This window comes from Meleagris gallopavo, chromosome 9 (assembly GCF_000146605.3).
Source record: "Meleagris gallopavo isolate NT-WF06-2002-E0010 breed Aviagen turkey brand Nicholas breeding stock chromosome 9, Turkey_5.1, whole genome shotgun sequence".
NCBI lineage: Eukaryota > Metazoa > Chordata > Aves > Galliformes > Phasianidae > Meleagris > Meleagris gallopavo.
In genome coordinates, this window is record NC_015019.2 from 16236749 (window position 1) to 16259407 (window position 22659).

General features: G+C 38.5%; 1 protein-coding gene and 1 long non-coding RNA gene across 2 annotated transcripts in view; one reads left to right on the forward strand and one right to left on the reverse strand.

Annotated features, from left to right (window-relative positions):
* The first annotated feature begins 6 nt into the window (after positions 1-6).
* On the forward strand, positions 7-22659 carry CUL4B (cullin 4B). Its single transcript, XM_003208456.2, has 20 exons — positions 7-761; positions 3393-3508; positions 6942-7045; positions 8471-8540; positions 9014-9087; positions 10067-10229; positions 10327-10416; positions 10685-10767; positions 11817-11884; positions 12943-13061; positions 13592-13784; positions 14784-14888; positions 15162-15272; positions 16002-16087; positions 16876-16983; positions 17127-17240; positions 17862-17967; positions 18042-18214; positions 18722-18874; positions 19680-22659. The coding sequence occupies exons 1-20, from the start codon at positions 239-241 to the stop codon at positions 19773-19775; spliced, it is 2655 nt and encodes an 884-aa protein (XP_003208504.1). The 5' UTR covers positions 7-238; the 3' UTR covers positions 19776-22659.
* Positions 21409-22659, reverse strand: part of LOC104912212 — a 4444-nt gene continuing 3193 nt past the window's right edge. The window contains exon 3 of the long non-coding RNA XR_794473.3: positions 21409-21552. This is a non-coding gene — a long non-coding RNA (uncharacterized LOC104912212). The remainder of the gene's footprint in view (positions 21553-22659) is intronic.

The window sequence follows — 22659 nt, forward strand, 5'->3', positions numbered from 1 at the left end:
ACGGAGGAGAGCTGCGAGGAGAAAAAAAGTCTCGAAGAGAAGGGGAAGAGAGGAGAGCCGGTCGTTCCTCCGAGGAATAAGAAGGCGAAGAAGGGGGAATTCCGAGGGACTCTGTCGATACGGAGAGAGGAGTTAAAGGACTCCGCTGAGAGACGCCGGAGACCGACGCGGAACCTCTCTCCTCTTTGTCGTACCGCCAGGATTTGGTGCCTCTCAGCCTGCTCATTTCTGTGTGTTCATGTTTCCCACAGGTTTCTCTTCCCCCAACCCCTCCGCTGCAGCTCAGGAGGTCAGGCCTGCCACTGATGGTAGTAGCGGCAGCAGCTCCTCCTGCAAGAAGAGAAAGTTAAATAACAGCAACTCCGAAAGAGAGGAATTCGATTCCATTTCCTCCTGCTCCTCATCTCCTTCCAAAAACAACTCCTCCTCTTCTTCTTTGGTCATCACCGCCTCTTCGTGCTCCTCCTCAGGGGTTGCCTCCTCCAACCATCACCTCCAGAAGAAGCTGCGCTTTGAGGACTCCTTGGATTTTATCGGACTCGATGTGAAGATGGCTGAAGAGTCTTCTTCCTCCTCCTCTCCCGCTGCCTCTTCTCAACAGCAGCACCAACAGCAGCTCAAAAATAAAAGCCTTTTAATTTCTTCAGTGGCCGTAGGGCACCACGCCAATGGCCTGACCAAAGCTGCCTCCTCTACTGTGTCCAGTTTCGCCAACAGTAAACCTGGCTCCGCTAAGAAATTAGTGATCAAGAACTTTAAAGGTAACAGCCCATAATTCCTCACAATCTCTGCAGAGCTGACGCTCAACTTTGTGTTTTGTTTTCAAAGTGAAAACCGGTTGGCTTTCAAATAGCTCCAGGTTTTACAGGAAATGCTTTTCTGTGGTAAATGTCCCTAGACTTATGTAAAGGGGGGGTTATGTTGATGATGCATCCTTGCCTGATCACGTGCACATCCTGAGCCAGACTTCCCTGCCTGGGCTTTTTGTTCTGCCCGTGTTCACTCTGTTGAGGAGAAGGCCCTATCTAGTAGGTCGAAGGAAGTGTTTTACTGCCTAAGTGTGTAAATCACCTTTGATCAAACTTCTAAAGTTTGAAAACACTTTTCCAGTAACCCTGACTCAGGGTATACAGTATGTTTTAGCCTTGTTTATGGTAAGTCTTTGCAAAATACACTTTAAACAAGTAGACTTGAATCTACATGTCTTGCCCATGTGTATTTTGTCTGTTTGTAGGTTAATCTGCTTGTGCTTAGTTTTAAATGTTGAAACTAATGTGATTATCCAGCTATTAAGGTGGATTTCCTTTCTGCTTCCCCTACTTGACTTCAAAGTAGGTAGTTCAGACTTCTACAGGTTATTTTTCTTGCAGTATGATCACTGCCATGCTAATTGTTTAATTTTTTTATCATCTTTTTTACTTTAATACACTCTTTCCTTTTTCTTTTCAAATTTACATTATTTTGTAATTTCTCAACCAACACGATGGAGCTTTGTTACTTGAGACCAGCTGAAGCAGAGAAATGAAGCTTTTTGATGTGAATGCTGCATGATATTCTAATGAACAAAATTGAACTAGGTGAAGGCAGTGAGCCTAGCTAAAATTCTGTAGTTTTTACCTTTAAAACATCTGAAGATTGTGAGATTTTCTTGTTAGCACGTTCTTCTCTTTTACAGTAATCCAAAAACTTACTTTCCTGAGTGTTTCTGTTTTCCTTTGTATGTTTGGGTAGGAGAAGAGAGGGCTTAAAGATCTTACAGAGATTAAAACTTATTTCTAAAGGTGCAGTTGATACAAATGTGCACAAAAGGGGACGATTAGGATTACCTGAACCACTGTAATGTTCCAGTGTGACTTCTTGCTTTAAGGAGCACCTAACTCTCAAGAGTGTTTCTGGTCCATTTCCCATGCTGCCATGTCACCATCTGTTCATTTGGTTGTTTTAAAACATCGTACTTAGGATACATGATGATGAGAAATAAATGCCACTGCTGTGTGTACGCCCTTAGATTTAAGAGAAGGCGACTTTTCACATTTAAAATATTAACTGCATGTCGTGGATGGCATGGAGCTGCAATCATCATTGCTTATGAATTGGTCTTGGAGTCACTTCCTTAAAAAGAATGTCTTGAGAATCTGCATCTCTGGTTTTTATTTATGCTCACATGCCAAGATGACTAATAATTGTAGTGTGCTTTTGTCTGCGATAGCAATACACATCCTTTACAACTTCCTAAGATTCAGAATCTTGGTATTTACTCCTGTATGTCTTATTCATTACAGGCTAGTGAAAATGAGCAAGTCCCAGTTGTAGTGAGTTGTCCCTGTGTGGTACAGTCAGTGTTGGGATATTGCCAGTACTCTAGGGAAGTGTATGGGGGGGGAGAAGTAAACAAAAGTAGGATTTTTTTTTAATCCCCAAGAGAAATCAGAAGGCTTTGAGGTGTTTGGTTATCTGGTTTGTTGTTTTTTTTTTACTTTAAGTTTGCAGAAGTCCATTTGAATGAATGCAGTCAGCTTCACTTGCTGGTGACATTGATCTGCATCTGACTTCCTAATTTTTCTCCTTTTCCCATCTGTATTTGGGAACTTCTGTGACCCAACAAAAGGGGTCACTTGAGCTGGCTTGAGAACATGTAATTTTAAAATAGTCTGGTTTTCTGAGAATGTGACATGGGTAATCTTTTTCATCCCATGGTAATTGCTTTGGTCTTGTTGTGGGCACTGCATAGCAGGGCCTCTCTGGAAAAATCTTGAGCTGTATGAGCATTAAAAGAGGCCTTAACTGTACAAATATCCTCTGGCCAAACCCAAGAGAGACATAAATAGATTAGTTCAAAATCCAGAGATTTTCCTTGTGACCCTGTATTACACTAAGTATTTCTATGCATGTTTATTGAGAGTTTCTTTCCAAGTCTTAATGCAGAGTTGAATTCATATATTCAGTTAAAAGCATGCTGTACACAACTCCGTGTCCCTTAATCCATCATTTTCAGATTTTGTTGTTTTGGTTTTTTCCCCTCTGTTGGCTGTACCGTTCTGGTACCAGAAGGGAGTGTAATAAAGATGCAGAACAACCCTCCTGGGTTTTAGTGCTCCCCGCGTTATTTGGATTGGTTTTTATTTGTATTTTTCAGTACAGTCACAGACTGTTAGGGCTGCTGATGTTGTCACGTGTATGTGAAGAGTACTGCTGGATTTACAGTGTGTTGCCATTTCAAATGCAAGAAGCTGCTTTTGCCTGATTGCTTTCTTTTCACGTGTGAATTATAATCTAGAACATCAGCTTCTACTTTCTCCTCTCTGAGTTACATTTGTGCTTTTGGTGAAAGGTAAAATATTTGACTCTTATTAAATGCTTTCTCAAACTCTATAAAATAATTTCTTTTCAAGATAAACCCAAATTGCCTGAAAACTACACAGATGAAACCTGGCAAAAACTGAAAGAAGCCGTAGAAGCAATCCAGAACAGTACTTCCATTAAGTACAACTTAGAGGAGCTCTATCAGGTAAGTGCTTTAAGTAGAAGGACTGAGATGAGGGATTTTCTTGATGGTTTAGGGTTTTTTGGTGTCTTTTCCTGTTGTTTGATCTTGCAGTAATGGCAAGAACGTGATGTTTTGTTGATAAATAAGGCAAGTAGCTGTATTTGGGGTTTGTGGTGTGTAGCTGCTAAAGGAGAAATATAAAAGTCCTCAAATGGTGGCGTTTTGGTAAGGAAAAGATTACTTATAGCTCTGATTGAGGCTCATAAGGAATTCATTTGAAAACCGACATTTTTTGTTTGCCTATTTAAAAGTAAATATAATACTGTCGTGGTTCAGTTTGTAATTGCTTGTCATTCAGCATTATGTCCAACAACTGAGAACTCACTTCTGTTTGTTTCAGCAGCAGCTCTGATTGTTTTGCCCTAAACTTTTGAGGAAGTGATCAGTCTTAAACTGCATCTCATAACCTTTTATTTATAAACTCAGCTTCTTTTTTGGTGAACGTGATAAGGAGACTTTTCTTCCTCCTCACCTGCTCTGAACTGAGTTTTAGTGGCATTACTGCTGAAGCTTGATATAGGGAAGCACGCTAATTACTTTGAAAGCTTTTATTACCTTGTTGGTTGCTCTCTGTTTCTGTATATATTGTTCTGTTCATCCGTTTTTGAGTTCGTTCTTCCTCATTCCCTCCCCTTTCTGATAAACACTGTATTAGATTTGCCTGGTTTCTGTGAGAAGCTTGGGACAGAAATGCAGTTTGCACAAGGTTTGGGAATCAGAGTGAGGGAAAAATAAGTTGTGTTCCTCGGGAAACCTGGATCCTCCCAGGCCAAGTTCCTGGTCTGGTGCATTTTTAAGGTTATTACACTTTTTTTAATAATGCTCAGTGGTGAAACTAGTAACAAAGTACGGACTGCTGCATTGGCTCGTATTTAAAATAACTTGCTCTAGACTGAAGAGCAGAGCAAATAACTGCCAGTCAAGTACTGCAGTGTGTTCAAAATGCCTTAAAGATGCAAGGTTGTTAATACAACTTTGTGTCTGCTGTGAAGTTGCCACTTAAATTCCTGCTGGTTTTTATCACAGCCTTAGTTTTTAATGACTCTTCTGCTCACAGAAAAGAATAAGATTTTTCTTTTAAATCTGTTTTAACATCATAATAATGTGGATACTCCTCAAGAAAATAGTGTGCAGTCAAGTGTGACCTTTTTTCCTATTCTTTTTATATATCTAAAAATGTTATGATTTAAAATGATTGGTAGTCACCAGTGTTTTTAGGGCTTACTGATGTCATTTCTGAGCAACTGTTTGGTAAATGGATCTGATTCCAAATGTGCCTTGGCAGACACCATTATCCAAGCATAGAGGAAATTGCAGAAGCCTGCAGAAGTTGTTGCTGCACACCTCAAAATAGGATGCCTTTTTTTTTTTTAATGGAGTTAAGTTGTTTAGTTTCATTCTTGTCTGTGATGGAAAACCTCACTGAGCAAACATTGAGGTTTTGTTTGTTTGTGGGCTGTTAGTTTTGCACTTGCTTTGTTCCCCGTCCAAGAGGAGAGAGAACACAGTTGTGAGTAGCTGAAGCTGTGTGGAATTGACTGCTGCTTTATGGGAACAATCCTTTTGTTAATACCAGAAAGTAAAGATCTAGATCTCTGGTACCATATCTTTAATTTCTTTTTTTTTTTCCCCTAAATGAATCACACTACTTCTGTGGTTCCTTCATCAAAGCAGTGCTTGTTTTGTTCCTGCTTTCCCTACCACAAACCCTCGTTTGGATGCTTTCACCTTGAATTCATGGATTCAGATGTTTTGACCATCTGCAAGGCACAGATGTCTTGATGAAAGGTTTTATTTTGGTAATTCAGAATAAAACCACTTGATGAGTTACAGCTACTGAAGTTATCAGGAATTCCTTGTATAGAATAATGTCTTGTAACTCTAGCAGTAAAATTGGCAGTAGTGTGGCAGCAGTGTTGTGTTTCATAAAGCAAATCTGCTAAAACTTTTGTTTGTGTGCTTAGAAAGTTTGTCCTCTTAAAAAATCCTCATAATAATGCCAGTAAGTTGGGCAGAATTCACAAATTAAAATATTTTTATGGTTGTTACCAACGAAGATGCAGAAGCTTTGTATTTGGTATTCCAGCACACACCTTGTGCTTAACGTTTTGGGACTTCTGATGCACAAATGGCAAAGCACAGCTTTACATGAACACTGTATAAAAACAAGCACGTGCTCATGTCTGTGAATAGCTGTGTTTTTATGGCTGCAATGAAAAGGCCAAGCTCTCTAAGGATTTGTGGCAGTGTGGTTAAGTAGCACTTGGGTTGATAGGCAGCGGTTAGGAGGATGTTCAGCTGAAGTGAGGAGCTCTCACCTGCTGCTGAAGTACAGCAAAATCACTGCTGGGATTGGAGTGCTGGCTAGAACTGAGGCTGGGGGGCTGTGCAGACAACCAGCAAGTCAGAAGCATCCATCTTCCTTGCTCTCTGTTGACTTCTCTGAATTAAGCTGGAGAAGTAGTAGTCTGCTTTTTGCACCTAGTGGAACTTGAGTCAGTCTCTTTAAACTTGGTGTTTTCAATCATCTTTTTCTTCTGAAATCAAAGCAGCAAATAAGCAGCAGCAGGCTGTGGGAATCAATGTTGAGCCTCCCCCTATAGGTGGTACAGCACAGTAGTTGATTATCCTTCACAACCTCCTCTGAACTGTAGTCTAGAATGTGTTCTATTGTGTTGTTGTATTTGTTTGGGATTCCTTATGTGTTAAGACAGAGATGAATTTATTGCTGTTTGCAGATACTAAGGTCTGTGTATTTTGACAATTTCTGGCTTTTCTAATAATCCTAATGCAGATGTCCCATACCTGGCTCACATTTCTGTACATTGATACTCAGGAGATGCTGGCTCAGCTTTAATTGTCTTGCTTACTCTTGCTGTACCTGTTTCTTTCTGACAAGCTTATGCAAGTTTGATTTTCCTGTTGGCTGGGTTTTATTTTGTTCCAGCTTTGCTGTGTCGCAGAGCCCATATTTACTGATTGCACCTGTGCTGTCTACATCAAGAAGTGCTGTGTACCCCAGCAGTGATACCAGTTGTACTGCTTTGGTTATTGCTGTGCTTGTAACTGTGGCTGGTAGCTGTTTAACAGTTTGTGTGAGCTGTTAGCAAATATTTGAGGGGGCTTCAGTGTAATGGAATAGGCATGCTCTGCACACTGAAATTAATAAGCACTTATGTTAATACGTTAATAAGCTGCTCAGGGCACAGCTCTCCTTTGTCTCTTACCATTGCAGTGTCACTTATCTCTGGTGTTTGGCATGCAGGTGTTAAGTGCTACAATCAGAAGATGATGGACTTTGAATGAGAAGCAGAAGAATCCCATCTCTTTTTTTTTCCTTGTAAAACCACCATGAGAGCACAGAGTTCTTACTATCGCTTTCTCTTTATTTCAGGCTGTTGAAAATCTCTGCTCCTACAAGATTTCAGCAAACTTGTACAAACAATTGAGACAAATCTGTGAAGACCACATTAAAGCACAAATTCACCAGTTCAGAGAATATCCTTTTTTAGCTGTTGACAAGCCAAAGTATTTTTACCTGCCAGTATGTAGTGATGGATTTCTCTAAGTAGTTCATGACACTGAGCCATGGTGAGCTGAATTCCTGGTTTTTGTGTAGTTGGGTCTATTTGTGTTTTTGTAGGACCTCACAAAGACCAATTCTGGTTCTTTATATCTGTAACCATCTGCAAACTTGTTGAGAAAGTTTCATTGGTACTTAGGAAACATTTTGACATTTTATAGAAGTTCAAATTAGACTTTGGAGTAAGACTTCAAAGACTGTTTGTTGTATCACGTGCTCAAATTGCCTTGTTCAGGTAAATAGGAAACTTGGAGCAGCTAGTTCCTGTCTTGTTTGAAAGGTCCTACTGGTCTGGGGAGGTACGGTGGTACTGCTTCAGAGGATCAGAAGTCTGGAGTTGCATCAGAATGAGATCCTGTTAAGTGGGTTTGGGTTGGTACCAGAATTATGCTGCAAGCTGAGTACAAGTAGAATTTTGAGGCCAAATTTTTATCTCCTGATGTTACCTATTGATGTGAGCTGAAGTTTACAGTGCCTATATGTAGTGGGGCTGCCCTAAAAGTAATGCCTCCTATTTTATGATGGTGATGGTACAGCAGTAGAGGCTGAACCTTCCCACCAGGTCCCATTACATTGTGTGGCTGTGTGACAGATGGCAGCAGAGGGGCACTCTGACAGAATGGCATCTGACAGGGGAGTGCATGTTGAGCAAAAGGCTGGAACTGAATCCCTTCATGCAGGAGAAAAATGCACCCGTTGACATTCATTGACACTTGCTGAACACTGGTGGAGACCAGACAGCGGAGGTGAGCGCAGTGAGGGCTGGGTGGTGCATTTCAGCAGCAGTGACAGAGGTCACCTCTGCTGGTGCAGGTAGTTATGAGCGTGGCATGCAGGCTCTTGTTCGTGGCTGGTGCAGGTGCAGAGCTAGTGGTGGTGACTATTGTAACACAGTGTTTTGTAGCTGTGACTATCCTCTATCATGCTCTATCAGCTAGTGTTACTGTGCTCCTGCTGGTTGTTTCTGAGGAAATAAATAAGAGGCATTACTTTTGGAGCAACTTGTGTATGTTGTAGACTTTGGGAGTTTCAAGCATGTGGGTTTTCAGTGTTCTCTGCACGTCTTCTCCAAGCTGAGGCATTGGACAAAGCGTTCAAAAGTATTTAGGTTTAAAAAAAAGGAAGTTGGAATTGTTTGGGTTTGTCATTATTGAAAATAGTTTGTTTATACCATGGCCTTCATTAAAATTAAACAACTTGAAAGAAATCAGGTGCTTCTACTTATATACTACTCTAATAGATGAGTTTGTTGTACTGTTAAGTGTTTTTTGTTTTATTTTTAAGTTAAATTCAATGCTAATGCAATCTGTTAATCATAATTTTCTTAATGATTTCTTCATGGATTCATTGGATAGTGTTCTTTTTCTAAAGAAAATAGACAAATGTTGGCAAGATCACTGCAGACAAATGGTAAGTTTTTCTCTCTGTGAAGAGAAGCAGTTTACTCGTCCAGCTGATGCTTTACTTAATTCTGTTCCCTTACCAACACGCTGTGCTTCTGAGACATTGTCTTACATTTTGATAGGGCTTCTTTGTGAAAGACATTGTATCTAGTCATTAGAAACAGAGCCTTGAAAATACAGTAGTGTATTTCTTAGTATGGTGTGACTGGAGCAGGGAGGGGGCCAACGCAACTCGGAACAGTTATTTCCATGCAGGCTGTTTCTGCTTGTACCTATTATGAAAGCAGCTATTCTTCTCAGGAGAAGAATGCTGAGTGGCACATTGAATGTCCCTCTGGGATTGGCAGTGAACAAACTGCCTGAAACTTCACTTGGGGATTTCTTTGTTGTTGTCATTGAGCATCATTTGTTTTGCTCTTCAGTTTCAAGAGTGAAATAATTGTGGTGTGTTTTTTTTTTTTTTTTTCCTTCTCATACCAGATTATGATCAGAAGTATTTTTTTGTTCTTGGACCGAACTTACGTACTTCAGAATTCGATGCTGCCATCTATTTGGTAAGGGCACAAAGAATAACATCTGAGGGGCTTGTTTAAATTATCACTTGTCTGGCAAAGTACTTTCCACTGACCTGTAAATTAGATGGCGAAGACACACTTTCTTTTTCTATTTCAATGTCCTTACCATGAATTGCAGATTCTTCTAGAATAACTGATAGAAAGTCTCAGCTAAGTAGATATCAGCATCCAGTCTGTGCAATATAAAGCCTGTATCCATGTTCAGCAACTGAAGTGCTAGGCTTTGGCTTGTTTGAGTATTGCTCTTTACACGTGTAGCATTCATTGAATGTTTTTGAAGGAGAAAAATTACCTGAAATAAGAGCAAGTTATTCTTCCTCTTTTGTTCTAATAATTAAGCAAATGCCCTTCAGTGCCATTACCATACTGTGCTTGGCTCTTGACTGGGAGCTAAACTATGTGAATTACTTTGCCACAGAATAAAAGAATGATGGATGGAGGGCTTGAATTTTCTACAAGTGTCCAGAATCACATTTCCAAATTTGTGGAACATTTGAACTGAGATGCCTAAAGCTGTGATCCTTCCTTGTCTTTCAAATCACTGAGTTTTTCTAAGGGCTGCTGAAGAGAAATAAGGATTAGCAAGTGATGGACAAAAAGGAATATTGCCCAACAGCTTATGTATGGAAGTGAGGATGATATTCTCCTTTCCTTGTGGAGGCTGCTGTTCAAACAGTTTTGTCATCTGCCAAGTAAAAAAGAAAATACTGCAAAACTTTGGCGATTATTTAGGAAAAATCGTGTGCATTGGTCTTCAAAATCTGTCATTTACTGCTGGTGTGTTATCATTATTTATTTTAGTATGTGTGTGTTTATCCATCTTAAGTGATTTGGGGGCAGAGGAATGAGGAATTTGGAGAAAGCTATTGGGCTCCCTATTAGGTCTAGGTCTTGTTTTATTAATGAATTATTTAGAGGTGATTCTTAATTTATTAAATAGTTTTTATTTTCTTTTTAGGGATATGGGGCTAGAATTGTTCAGGACTCATATAATCAGTGATCAGAAGGTTCAGAACAAAACTATTGATGGCATTCTTCTGCTGATCGAGAGAGAAAGAAATGGTGAGGCTATTGATAGGAGCTTACTGCGAAGCCTTCTGAGCATGCTTTCTGACTTGCAGGTGAGTAAACTTTTTTGCTAGCTTTAAATCAATAAATATCTTACTCTTATTTAGTGTTTAGTAAGCTTTACCGTGGGTCGTTGTGTTGTTTCTCTAGATTTATCAAGATTCTTTTGAGCACAGATTCTTGGAAGAAACTAACCGTCTGTATGCAGCAGAAGGACAGAGGCTTATGCAGGAACGTGAGGTATTTGAATGCTTAATGATATTTTGTTATACCTACTAATTGAGTGTTGTTCAAGGAGAGGAACTATTCTGCTGCATTACTTAGTGTGTTGGGCCATAATGAGCCTTGCATGTTTTATCATAGTCTGAAAAGCAAATTCACTTGGAGTTGCCTTCAGAGTGCTGATAATTGCCCCTTAGAACTGGATCTCTTGCTGCTGTCAGCCAATATTACCAATTTTTTGCTCTCTTGATTTTTAAAATATACAAAACTATGCTGGCATTTTCAGGTTCCAGAATATCTTCACCATGTCAACAAGCGCTTGGAAGAAGAAGCAGACAGGATAATCACTTACTTGGATCAGAGCACGCAGTAAGTGCAATCTCTTTGCTTGGTTTGGCTCTTCTCTTGAGGGCCATCAGTTAGTTTCAGTTATTGACTATCAAATGCTTCTTGTTCCCCAAAATTTCTTGGTTATGATGAAACACTGTCTTGGTTGACACATCTGATACTCTTTTTTTCTGAGCCACTATTAATTTTGACTTAAACGTTGTTGGCTATCTGCTTGGAGAAATAGAGGCTGCCACTCCCAGTCTGAGCATCTTCCTGAAATGCAAATAATCAGCTTTTATCTTACCTGAAGAAGATAGGGCCAATTTATTTGAGAGAATTCTCAAGTAAGAAACTTTTGATCCTTACACAAAAATATTTGCATGTTTGTTACGGAGTGTGAGATATTGACTAATGGCACCCTTCAGTCTTTTTGAGGAGATCCTGCCCCTGAATATGAACTACGTGGAAGTCATCACTGTAGGGCATGAGAGATGTCCTTCTAACATAAAGCTGTGGTTGCTGTGCTCACCGCTGTAGTAAAACTATGAGCAAGTATTAGCAACTTCTTAAAAAGGAGGTACAAAGGATTCCAGTGAGGAAGGTGCTTTGCTGCTACAAACTTAAATTTTGATTTCTTACTTCCTTAAGTTGTTTAAAAACTTGGGCTCATTCAGTGGCTTCCTTCTTCCATGCCATTATCAGTGGCCAGCTCCTTATTTTGTTTAAATATCTCTTGGCTCATGAGATGTCTTTATTTCCTGTTCCCCAAAGCCAAATCTCCCACAAAGCAGGAGAAGGTGTATTCTTTCATAGACTTCTTGCTCAGCTTCTTCACTGGTGGAGTCATTGTCCAGCTGCCTAGAGGTCACTGCTTGCTAATGTGAGAATTAATTCCTCAGTCAACAAATGGAGAAAAAAGAAACATTTACTGAGAAGGAAAAAGGATAAATATGTATATTCCCATTTTAGGTCCTTGGCCTCAAATAAAAAGAGCACTCCCAATGACAAGTCTAGTTAACATCATCTCAAAAAATGGATTTGTCAGTACTAGAAAAAAGAAAAGTAATTCTAAACATTTTCTTCTATAGGAAGCCACTAATTGCTACTGTAGAAAAGCAACTTCTAGGTGAACATTTAACAGCCATTCTCCAGAAAGGTAATCTTTTCTCTTTAGAGAAATGTTTCTAATTATTGCTTGGGCTTTCAGTTCTTATACTGGGGGGGGGAGGGGGAAAGTGACAGATTCAAATGCTGGGGCAGGACACAAGCTGACATCGTTCTGTAATGTCCTTTGCAACTCAGTTCATGAAATAGCACCGACCATTTTGCAAGTAGGCAAGTGTTGTTCTTCTTGTCAGGGCCACAATGGTGGTTTTCAGATACACAGCAAAACAAAATGAAAACTAAATTCAGGTTCTCTTCAGTTCAATGTGTTAAGCATCATTTTGGACACTTAGAGGTAAGGGAGTAGCATTTAATTATGGTTTTACCAGAAAAGAGAAATACTGACTACTTGCTGCTCATAAAATACAACTTTAAAAATAAATAAATAAATAAATTTGAGCTGCAAAGAACATTGCCACAGCTCTGCAACAGTATCTGTGGAATCAGAATGATCCTTTGTTACTCTGGAGATGGTCTGGAGATAAATGTGGGTTCATCAAAAGTTGGGTGATGAAGTGATCCGGTTCTTGCTTGCTGGATTCTGGATGACAGAGGTGTGTGAGCATCTTTTTGCATGTCTGGGATAGATTCCTTGTTCAGAGGAATATCAAGTGCTTAGTATTTACCCAGCTACTTTTCTTAGAGCCTTTTTGTTGAGTGTCAGGCCTTTTGCCAAAAACTTTCAAGTGGAAGGTGAAGTTATTTCTTGTAGCTTCTTGCCTTCAAACACCTGTAAAATTTATTTTTTCAGCTGGAATTACCAAGAAACCTTTCCTACTAATCAGTAGAGCATAAAGTCCTCAAATTTTAAGAGAATAGTAAAGCAGAAGTAGACAAAAGTGGTGTGATATGAATCAGCTCAAGTAGCCATTCTGCATTTTACTCTTTCTGTTAGCTGGATAGCTTTCCAAACCAGGGATGGGGGAGAGGGAGGGAGAAAAACTAATAAGAAATACCAGCACTGAAGAGGTCCCTTAGTATAGTTATAAGCAGTGCTCTGTTTGAATTACTGTAGGTTTTTAACTGCTACTAAAATTCTCTTATTTGCAGGTTTAAACCACCTTCTGGATGAAAACCGAATTCAAGACCTGTCCCTTCTGTATCAGTTATTCAGTCGTGTGAGAGGTGGAGTGCAAGTTCTCTTGCAACACTGGATTGAGTACATAAAGGTATTGTTTTTAGAACTCTGGTGTTGGTGGAATTTATACACGGATACTTCAGTGACCTCTGGAAACTATTGCATCTGTGAGAATTAAACAGTACTTACTGATAAACATTTAATGTATGGCCTTTCAAATTCTACTGGGTAAAGAAGGGTAACTGTTCAAGTCATTGAAGAAAACATCAACTGTTTAATTGCCAAACTGTAAACAGATCAGGAGTTATTTTGTTTATAGCTAATTGTGGGAGATAACTGTATTTTGCCATGTGCTTTTTGATACTGCCAGAACACTTCTCTCATCACCCTTTTAAAATTTATCGTCAGAAAAAAAGTTCTGAATTTGTTAATTTGGTTTTGAATCGACGTACGAGTTCTGAGAATGATTATGTAGTAATTCATTTATAATGCTGTTTCTTCTGTTGTGTTAGTGCAACTTAACTTGAATATCAAAACCAAAGTATTACAAGGATAACTTTAGAATTGTTGTCATTTATATTCATTATTCAGGCTAATTGCAAAATGTGTTTTATTTTGCAGGCATTTGGTAGCACCATAGTAATTAATCCAGAAAAAGACAAAACCATGGTCCAAGAACTGCTTGATTTTAAAGATAAGGTTGACCATATTATTGATGTTTGCTTTCTCAAGAATGAGAAGTTTGTAAACGCCATGAAAGAAGCCTTTGAAACATTCATCAACAAAAGACCAAATAAGCCAGCTGAGCTCATAGGTATTTTGTTTCTCTCTCTTCCCATGTGAGGATTTGGTGGAGGGATGGGAGGGAGTTGCCAATGCAGCTGAAGGAGTTGTGATGTGATGGAATTGTATGTTGTGCCTTAACACACATTGCGTCCTCAGACTGTGGGATCTCTTGTACTTTGTTCTGCTGGTGAATTCTTTCAGAGGCTACTGTTAAGCTTTACAATTAATTGGCAAGCTTGTAGAAAAGTGAAAGCTGTTAGCATTTAGGCATCCCAGCAATTGAGTGGCTTCCAGTTTTGAGAATCCTGCTAGTAATTTTGACTTTCAGAACCTTACAGAACTGTGCAGTTACCACGTGCACAGAGCAGTTGGGGCTCCACACAGATACTTGTCTTTATGTTTTTATAAAAGCAGAGACAAGTGGCATTGCACTGGACTCACCATCTCCTTGGTAACAGAGCTTCTGTAGCTTACAAAGAAGGTTGCTTACATCTTTGTGTCGTGTGTCTAACTCTCTGCAATTGGGAATGCCTTCATGGTTTGCCTGGATGGTGCCTAATACTGGCTTTGCTGCCTGTTGTGCTCTCAGGCCTGTGGCATGATGCTTTCTGCCCTTCTTTTTCACGTGCTTACCAAACAATTGGAAGTTAGACTGCAGTCTGTTAGAGAAATTGGGTGGTGTGGCCAGTACATTTAAATACTAGTTTCCATAATTCTTTTCTTTATCTTGATCTTTACTAATACAGCCATGTTAACTAATGGCAGCGTTGGCTTTGTGCTCCAAGGTTGTAATACAGACCAGAATTTCCTGCTCACACAAAAATTTTATTTAAATCTACTAAAGTTAAGATGCAATAACTGCTTATCTGAAAAGAGATTTATAACTCAGCTTTAATTAAAGCAACCTCAAGATCCTTTAATTTCCAAAAGATTTAACGATATTAGATATAAAAAGCAAAAAAACATTAAGGTACTATTTGTTGTGACACTGGGTATGAGCTAAACTTATTCTTTAATGTTCTTTTAGCTAAATATGTAGACTCAAAGCTTCGGGCAGGCAACAAAGAAGCTACTGATGAAGAACTTGAAAAAATGCTGGATAAAATTATGATCATATTTAGATTCATATATGGTAAGTGTTCTTTTTCTTGTGGATACAGTTGTTTAATCAGCAACATAAAGGTACACTGAATTCACTTTTGCAGTCTTTCTACATTTTTAAGTGTACTGCTGTTTATTGAGTTAAAATTCCTATTATGAGATCTGTCTCCAAATCTATTGAAATATTAACATCAAGGTCCTCGTTGGTTTTACTGAGCTTTGAATTAAGCCCCTTAATAGTAAAAAATGTTTATATAAAAGCTTCCAATGTTTTGTGATCACTGTCAAGTCTCATCTCTTACAGGAAAAGATGTGTTTGAGGCCTTCTATAAAAAAGATCTAGCAAAGAGACTATTAGTTGGGAAGAGTGCTTCAGTAGATGCTGAAAAATCTATGCTTTCCAAACTCAAACATGGTAAATATCTATGGTTCTTTCAGCCTTTTTTGAAAATAGTCACTCTAATGGGACTACTCAGAAATACTGTTTACATTTCCCTCTCTATATGACAACAAAAATCTTTTGGTATTTTTTGAGGAGAATCATTTGCTTTAAATTTAGTAACTGTAACAGTAATAGCCAAAACCCAACAGTTAGAAGCTCGTTCTGTGTTTTGGCCTGTGTGATAGAGTTGACATTCCATACAGAGCTTATCAGTGATATGCTCAACCTTGAGGAAGGCCTCTCTTATTATTTACTCCATATGAGGTCAGTAACATGAAGCTGTGGGCTGGCAGTTCTGTAGTCTGGTCTCCATTGCTTTAGAATGGAGTCTGTGGGTGGTAGGAGCAGGATTTTTACAACTCGGAGAGTTGTTCCACCATTGAGACAGTTTGGCAGGAAGCTCACGAAGAGTGGAATAAAAGTCTGAGTGACAAATTGCCAGTGCAGTTTGAGGATGAATGGTCCATTTTCCATGTGGGAAAAAAAATCTGGTTGCGAAGTAACTGCCACACTAAAACATTCTCCCCCTCCTGTTGTTTGTATCCTTATTATCTTAATTAAATCCAGATCTTTATTTAAGAACGCTTGATGAAATAGGTCATCCTGCTTCAATATACATTCTTATACGTAGAGTAGCTACTCTGTAGTATTTGATAAAAGTTATTTTTATGAATGGATTTGTCTCTTTTTTTTTATATATAGAATGTGGAGCTGCTTTCACGAGCAAACTTGAAGGAATGTTTAAAGATATGGAGCTTTCAAAAGACATAATGATACAATTTAAACAGGTACTGCTGAAAAGCCTGCCATGGCTCCTTCATTTATTTTTTTTTTTGTAGGGAGGTATTCTCAGAAAGTCTAGTAAGAGATACAGAATGTCTTTAATTGTGAACATTTCTATTATAATTTGAGTTAATCTTCTTTTGGATTATTCCACTTATCTGTAATATTAGTGATTGCTTTCAAAGGAAGTGCCCAAATATCTGACAGGGAAAGCAGTTCCTACTGAAGATCGGTGGGAGTTTTGAAAATGTTGCTGAGTTTATTAGTGGTTTTCTTGATCAACAAAGCAGGGAATAAACTGGAAGAAGTAGTTTTAAAAAGGGGAAAAAAAGAAGAGGAAAAAGAAATGTAATGCAAGAAGAACTGTAAAAACATTTTAGTGCTAGTTAATAGCACTGTATTCTGATGGGACTGTCCCATAAGTTTAGTCATTTAAGCAGGTGCAATGCCTCTAGGCCAATCCTTTGGGCCATTACTTATGGCAGTTCTATGCTGTTTTGATTATATGTAAAGTTCAATGTAGTTTCCTCAATTCACATATAACTAGGTGCATCTTCACATCAGCCTCCTAAGGCACTCTGTTATTATCTTCCTGTAAAGCACCTTTAGAATATCAGAAAAGAGCTTTTTTATATTCTAATTTTCTTCTACAAAACCTGCATTTTATGTAGCAAAGGTATCACAGGGTTATTGTCTTCTGTGCTCTCACTGTGCCTGCTCTGGCTAGCTTTTCAGTTCTGCTGAAAACACAGGTAACAAATACTGTTTTCTCTCAATGTGTTTCTTTCTGCAGTATATGCAAAATCAGAATGTACCTGGCAATATTGAACTAACAGTGAATATCTTGACTATGGGTTATTGGCCAACCTACGTGCCTATGGAGGTCCACCTGCCCCCAGAGGTAATGAATATACACGCACTATACCAAGTAGCAACCTAACAGAAGTGCACCTTGACATCATCTGCAACTTGTCTTACTTGATTGCAGAGCTTTTAAAGTACAAATTGTTTGATATCATGGCTTTTTTTTTTTCCTATTTTTAGATGGTAAAACTGCAGGAGATTTTCAAAACTTTTTACTTAGGAAAACACAGTGGTAGGAAACTTCAGTGGCAGTCAACTCTAGGACACTGTGTGCTAAAAGCAGAATTTAAAGAGGTGAGTCTCTTGTTCCTCTTATTCCCCTGGCTTTGCCAGATCCAAATATGGGTGTACCTTAGGAATGCATAGAGATGCTTTTTGTTCTCCAATGGCAAACGCAGAAGCCTTTTCACTAAAAACAAGTTTTGGACGAACATAGCAGTTTTTAGAGAGCTTCCAAGTATTTCCCTTTATCAGTTCTTTGTGGACGTGAATATATCTCGGGAAGATTTCCCTTGAAAGCTGGGAGTGTTTACTCAGTTTTATTTTTCATAATGTTAATGATGAAACAAGTATTATCCAAGTTAGTAATAGCAACTATGTTTCTGAACTAATACTTGTATTACATTTGGGATTAAAGGTCTTTCAAATTGTAATTTTAAGCACACCTTGGATTTGAATTTGTCTTATGTTGATACGTACATGAGCAAATTTTGTCAGTGAGTGTGGTAGTCTAATCTGACCTCTGTCTTGCTCTGCGTTTCATAGTAAACATGAGGAGATCAATAACTTTTATTCTTTCATATTCTAAAATGAATAAGAAGCAACTGCATCCTGTAAGTGAAATAATTGCCATAAAGGACTGAGTTCATCCCTCTAAAAACAGCCTAATGATGTCTGTTATTTCCTTTGTGATAGGGCAAAAAAGAACTTCAGGTCTCCTTGTTCCAGACACTAGTGCTGCTCATGTTTAACGAAGGAGAGGAGTTCAGTCTAGAGGAGATAAAGCAAGCCACTGGGATAGGTTGGTACTAAAAACACTGACTGCTTCGAGTGTGCTGTTGAGTGGAAATACTAAACAACTTGTTTCTGCTTTAGAGGATGGAGAGCTGAGAAGGACACTTCAGTCTCTGGCTTGTGGCAAAGCTAGAGTACTGACCAAGAGCCCCAAAGGAAAAGATGTGGAAGATGGTGATAAATTCACATGCAATGATGATTTCAGACATAAGCTGTTCAGGATAAAAATCAACCAAATTCAGATGAAAGAAACGGTATATTTCTTGTTGTTTTTTTCTAATAATCTAGGTATTTTATTCTTGGGTTAACTATCTTGTTGCTTGCCCATTTATAAGCTTTATTCCTCTCAGTTGTAATGTTCATAATGGTATCTGTGTGAAGGATATTTTGGATGATAGCACAAACTTAATAGTGGAGATTTAAACATGAGCTTGTGTGCTAACTTAGATACCGATCATCTCTAAAGTTGATTAGCAGAGGTGCCAAGTAGTGAATGTTCTGTTCACCTTTAATCATTCCCTAGAGTTTTACTGATTTCTGAACAAATTCACTGTGAATTTGCCAGCCAATGTAAAATTGGTGCAAAAATTTTACTCCCAGTACAAGTTCTTAAGTGGACTTCCATATTTTGTAGGATTTATGTCCAGTATTTTGCAGTAGACATTTTAGTGTCTCACAATAAGACTTGTCTTAGATATGAAGAAGAATGTATTCAGCAGTTGTGGTGTTCTCTTTAAAACTCTTTTGAATGGGTCCATCAGGTAGAGGAGCAGGCAAGCACTACAGAGAGAGTGTTCCAGGACCGGCAATACCAGATCGACGCGGCCATCGTACGAATTATGAAGATGAGAAAAACACTGAGTCATAACTTGCTTGTGTCAGAGGTCTACAACCAGCTTAAATTCCCAGTAAAGGTGTAGTACTGATTTCTTTTGTTTTTAAAACTTGTTCTCTCTTCGCATTCTTTGACCTGTCCTCAGTTAAACAGTGCTTCTATCTGAAACGTGTGTCTCCTTTCCTGGTAGGAGGATCAAAAAAATACATAGTTTCAGGATTTTTTAAAGTGCCAGTTTCATTAGTTTATGTGAATATTGCCTCTAAATTAGTACAACATAGTAAAGGTTTTCAGAACTGGGAGTTTGTTAGTAGAAACGGTGAAGCTAAGCTGTTTGCATGTTGATGTTCTTCTGTTTCTCAAGTGTTGTGGCAATGCAGTCTTGAGAGAAATGGGAAATCCGGTTCAGATATGCAGGAATAATTTTGATCCTTGACTTAATATGGCTAATATCATTAATAGATCAGTAGCCAATAAATGTACAGTGTTTTTTTTCCAGACAGATTGTGTTATATAAAAACAATTACGGAATGGAAATGACATGTTGGTGTCTCAAAGTTAAAGTGGCCCACAGATGCAGTATGGGAAAGAATAGCTTACTGTGTATGAGTGCAAACTGATTTTCAGAAGACAGTGACATAAAACTTAGATAATAGATTCTATGAGTCTCTGATAACATCTGAGCTCAGATATATGGTGCATCCTATCTAACTTTGTAACTTTCTCTTTAATTGCACGTTGCAAATTTAAAAAGCTTTGTGTTGAGAGATGTAAGTTATAATTTGTTTCATCAGTCATCTCAAACAGTATGGATATTTGGCTTAGGTAGAATTGAGAAGCATTGACTACAAAATAATAATGCTGACATCTGCTTTAATTTACAGCCTGCTGACCTTAAGAAGAGAATAGAATCCTTAATTGACAGAGACTACATGGAAAGAGATAAAGAAAACCCAAATCAGTACAACTATATTGCATAAACATATGTTGGCCTTTGTTTTACTGCACACTTGGTGTCATACGCAATTGCCAGTGGATAAACTAGCCTGTTAATCCCGTTAATTGACTTTTTCTACTACCGATGACTGAATGAAAGCAGTGTAATGGAGGAGTATAGTAGAGTGGACTTCTTTCAGTGGTTAACATGCCCATTTAAAGAGTACTATTTACATTTTAAGAAGAATGCTGTTGAACTCTTTGCATGTTATTTAGTAAGATGTGCAGGAAGCTGCGAGAAAGTATCTGGTCTTCGTAATTCCATTTGACTCTGGGCCTGAAGAGGAGAGTCCCTTGATATGACAGATGTCTTTCACACCTTTAAATGGAAACAGAAGGTTAATATAAGAAAATAGCCTTTAAAATGCTTAAACTGCATGCAAACTTTTAATTTACTGTACAGAATGCATTTCAGTTAGCAACATACCATTGGTTTGGATGATACCCACACGAGGATTTTTCTCGAGGGGAGGGGAAATGGGGAATAAGCCAAGCTACGCTTATTGCTGATCTAGTGGAGTATGTTCTTGGTTGCATATAAGACAAAATGGTACCAATATAAAATGATTTATAAAAGTTTGTAGTGTGGGCATATATATACAAATATCATTCTTAAATAACTGCTACAACAAAACAAGTTCAGATTTGTATTTATATGGCTTGCCTGTAAGACTCAGCGTTCACCTTTGGGAATTTTAAGCATAAAACAGCCATAACGGAAACAAAAGTGACAGTTTTTACTGGACATGGGTAGGAGGCCTTCACCTCTTGGCAGCAATACTCTACAAAAGAGAATCTATTTAAAGGTATTTATGAAAAGCCACACTGTTCTTGTGGTAAAGCTATAAGAACAAAAAGTACAAATTAATTTTAATACTTGTTTTGCTTTGCAACATTCTGAACTTGAACAAACCTCAAGGTTTAGACAGGGCACTTACAAGGCTGCCCTGCTTTGGATTGCTTTAACTTAAAGCTTTAAGAACTCAGCCCTAGATGTGGCAGGCCTCCGAGAACCCAGAAGCCTACCTCTCATACAGAAAGATAGTTAAGTATTGCTGTAAGGCATCTAAAACATCGTCTTAGGTGACCAGAGAGCATTCTTTACATCTTGATAAGACACGAGAGAAAAAGTCACCTGAATGTAGAGCTTTTTTTCAACAGGTTGTGTTTTTTATTGCTATAGCAGCACAACAGGAATACATGGGGTAAAAAATGTCAACAGAAAAGGCAACTCCTCTACGTAACAGTTCTTCCTTACAGCCAAGCTTTAGACCTACAATCAGCTGTGTTGCAGAGCACAATGAAAAACCTCATCTTTGTTCAGGCACTAACAGTCCTGGGGAATAGCAGACATTTCCTGTAAGCAAGATGTTACTTTCTTTTCATGACAGTGTAACTTAGCGCTCTATGATCTCTAACTTTTATCACTGTGATCCCACTTTCAGGGGCCTACATGTGAGAGAGGGTGTGTGTGTGTCGTGTGTGTCTGTTTTGTATCTGACGTGTCCCATCCTTACTGCTTTTTTGGTCCATTGTTTAATTCTGTATTTTCTTCAGCTGTGTGTTTTCTCAGGCTTCTTTTGTACGCAGTCCTCATCTGACAGATGGAGCAGGTGGTTTTTTTTTTCTCCTACTGAATTACTTACTGTCACCCTCTAGTAACTGTAATACAGTTCTTTACATGATCTGCAGAAAATCTGCCTTAACCTTTGACACTGTTACAGCATAACTACTGGTAGGCATCCAGGGCCACAATTGCCTCTGTAAAAAAAAGAAAAAAAAATTAATAGAATTATTTGGTAAAAAAATCTTGAAGATTGCTCTGCGAAAAGAGCCAAGTCTTTAAGTATTATTTCAAATGGCGATCCGCTGGGGAGAAAAGAATGCTCTCCTCCCCCCCACCAAAAAAACAAAACAACCCTTCTGTGTTTTCCATTCAACGTTCCTTTTTCCTGTATGTGTTTTGTATTTTTAGCCAATAAAAGATTCCTTTTAAAATGGTATTTCGGAGAAGGAACATTAAACTCTTTGGGAGACAGGAGACTTTAAAAATTGCTGTCAAACTGGTTCCCTTCACTTGGTTGTAGCAAATCAATCAAACACCATCACACATTAAAAATACCTATTCTGGTAAAATCCTCCCTCATCAGGTAAGCTTGTTGCAATCAGTCAGACTAAGCAGACAGGTACAAGGGCCTCTTTAATTTTTATCCCATCCACTTCAGTAACTGAAAGGCAGAAACTATTACATTAAAAATGTCCTCAGCTCTCATAAGACTTCAGTGATCCGAGGCAGCCCCGAGTGGCAATCCAGTTAAAGCAACCCAAAGAGCAGACACTGAGAACTCTGACTGGGCTGAGTAGAGGAGCAGGAGGGAGGGGCGAAGGCTTCTCATTCTTCATGGCTTTTCCCTGAGAACTTGTTCATCTCTTCTGCTAAGGTCTCACTCGTTCCTCATTCGTGACAAAGCTGCAGCCAAGATTTATTGACTGGCTGTACAACTCTGCAACCTCTTGCTGGGATCATGTGCCTGCCTATTGAGCCATATGTATCTCTGGATGAAAAAACAAGTGGGCTTGGACCACTGCTCATTTGGCTACAACACAGCTCGTCTGTTTGGCCACACATTTTTAATCTTGACTCTTGCATGCAGTTTATAGCACCTTGTTCATAAGAAATTGCAGTTTATTCTTAGAAATATATATTTTAAGTTTTTTAATCTTTATACCCGTAAATGGAATATTTTTTGTCTTGGCTGGTTTCAAAAGTGACCATTTTGTTTAAATGCTGTAATTGCAAATGTGTTGTAAACATTGTTTTGTTCTATAGTTTACACAAAGGTGCCAAAGTAAATAGTTAATAAAAAG

What these genes read in the sequence shown, in the direction of transcription:
- CUL4B (XM_003208456.2), top strand. Translation starts at nt 239, where the DNA reads ATGTTTCCCACAGGTTTCTCTTCCCCCAACCCCTCCGCTGCAGCTCAG. An exon ending in TAAGCCAGCTGAGCTCATAG is followed by an intron (nt 13,785 to 14,783) that starts GTATTTTGTTTC and finishes ATGTTCTTTTAG; the next exon opens with CTAAATATGTAGACTCAAAG. An exon ending in TAAAAGCAGAATTTAAAGAG is followed by an intron (nt 17,241 to 17,861) that starts GTGAGTCTCTTG and finishes CCTTTGTGATAG; the next exon opens with GGCAAAAAAGAACTTCAGGT.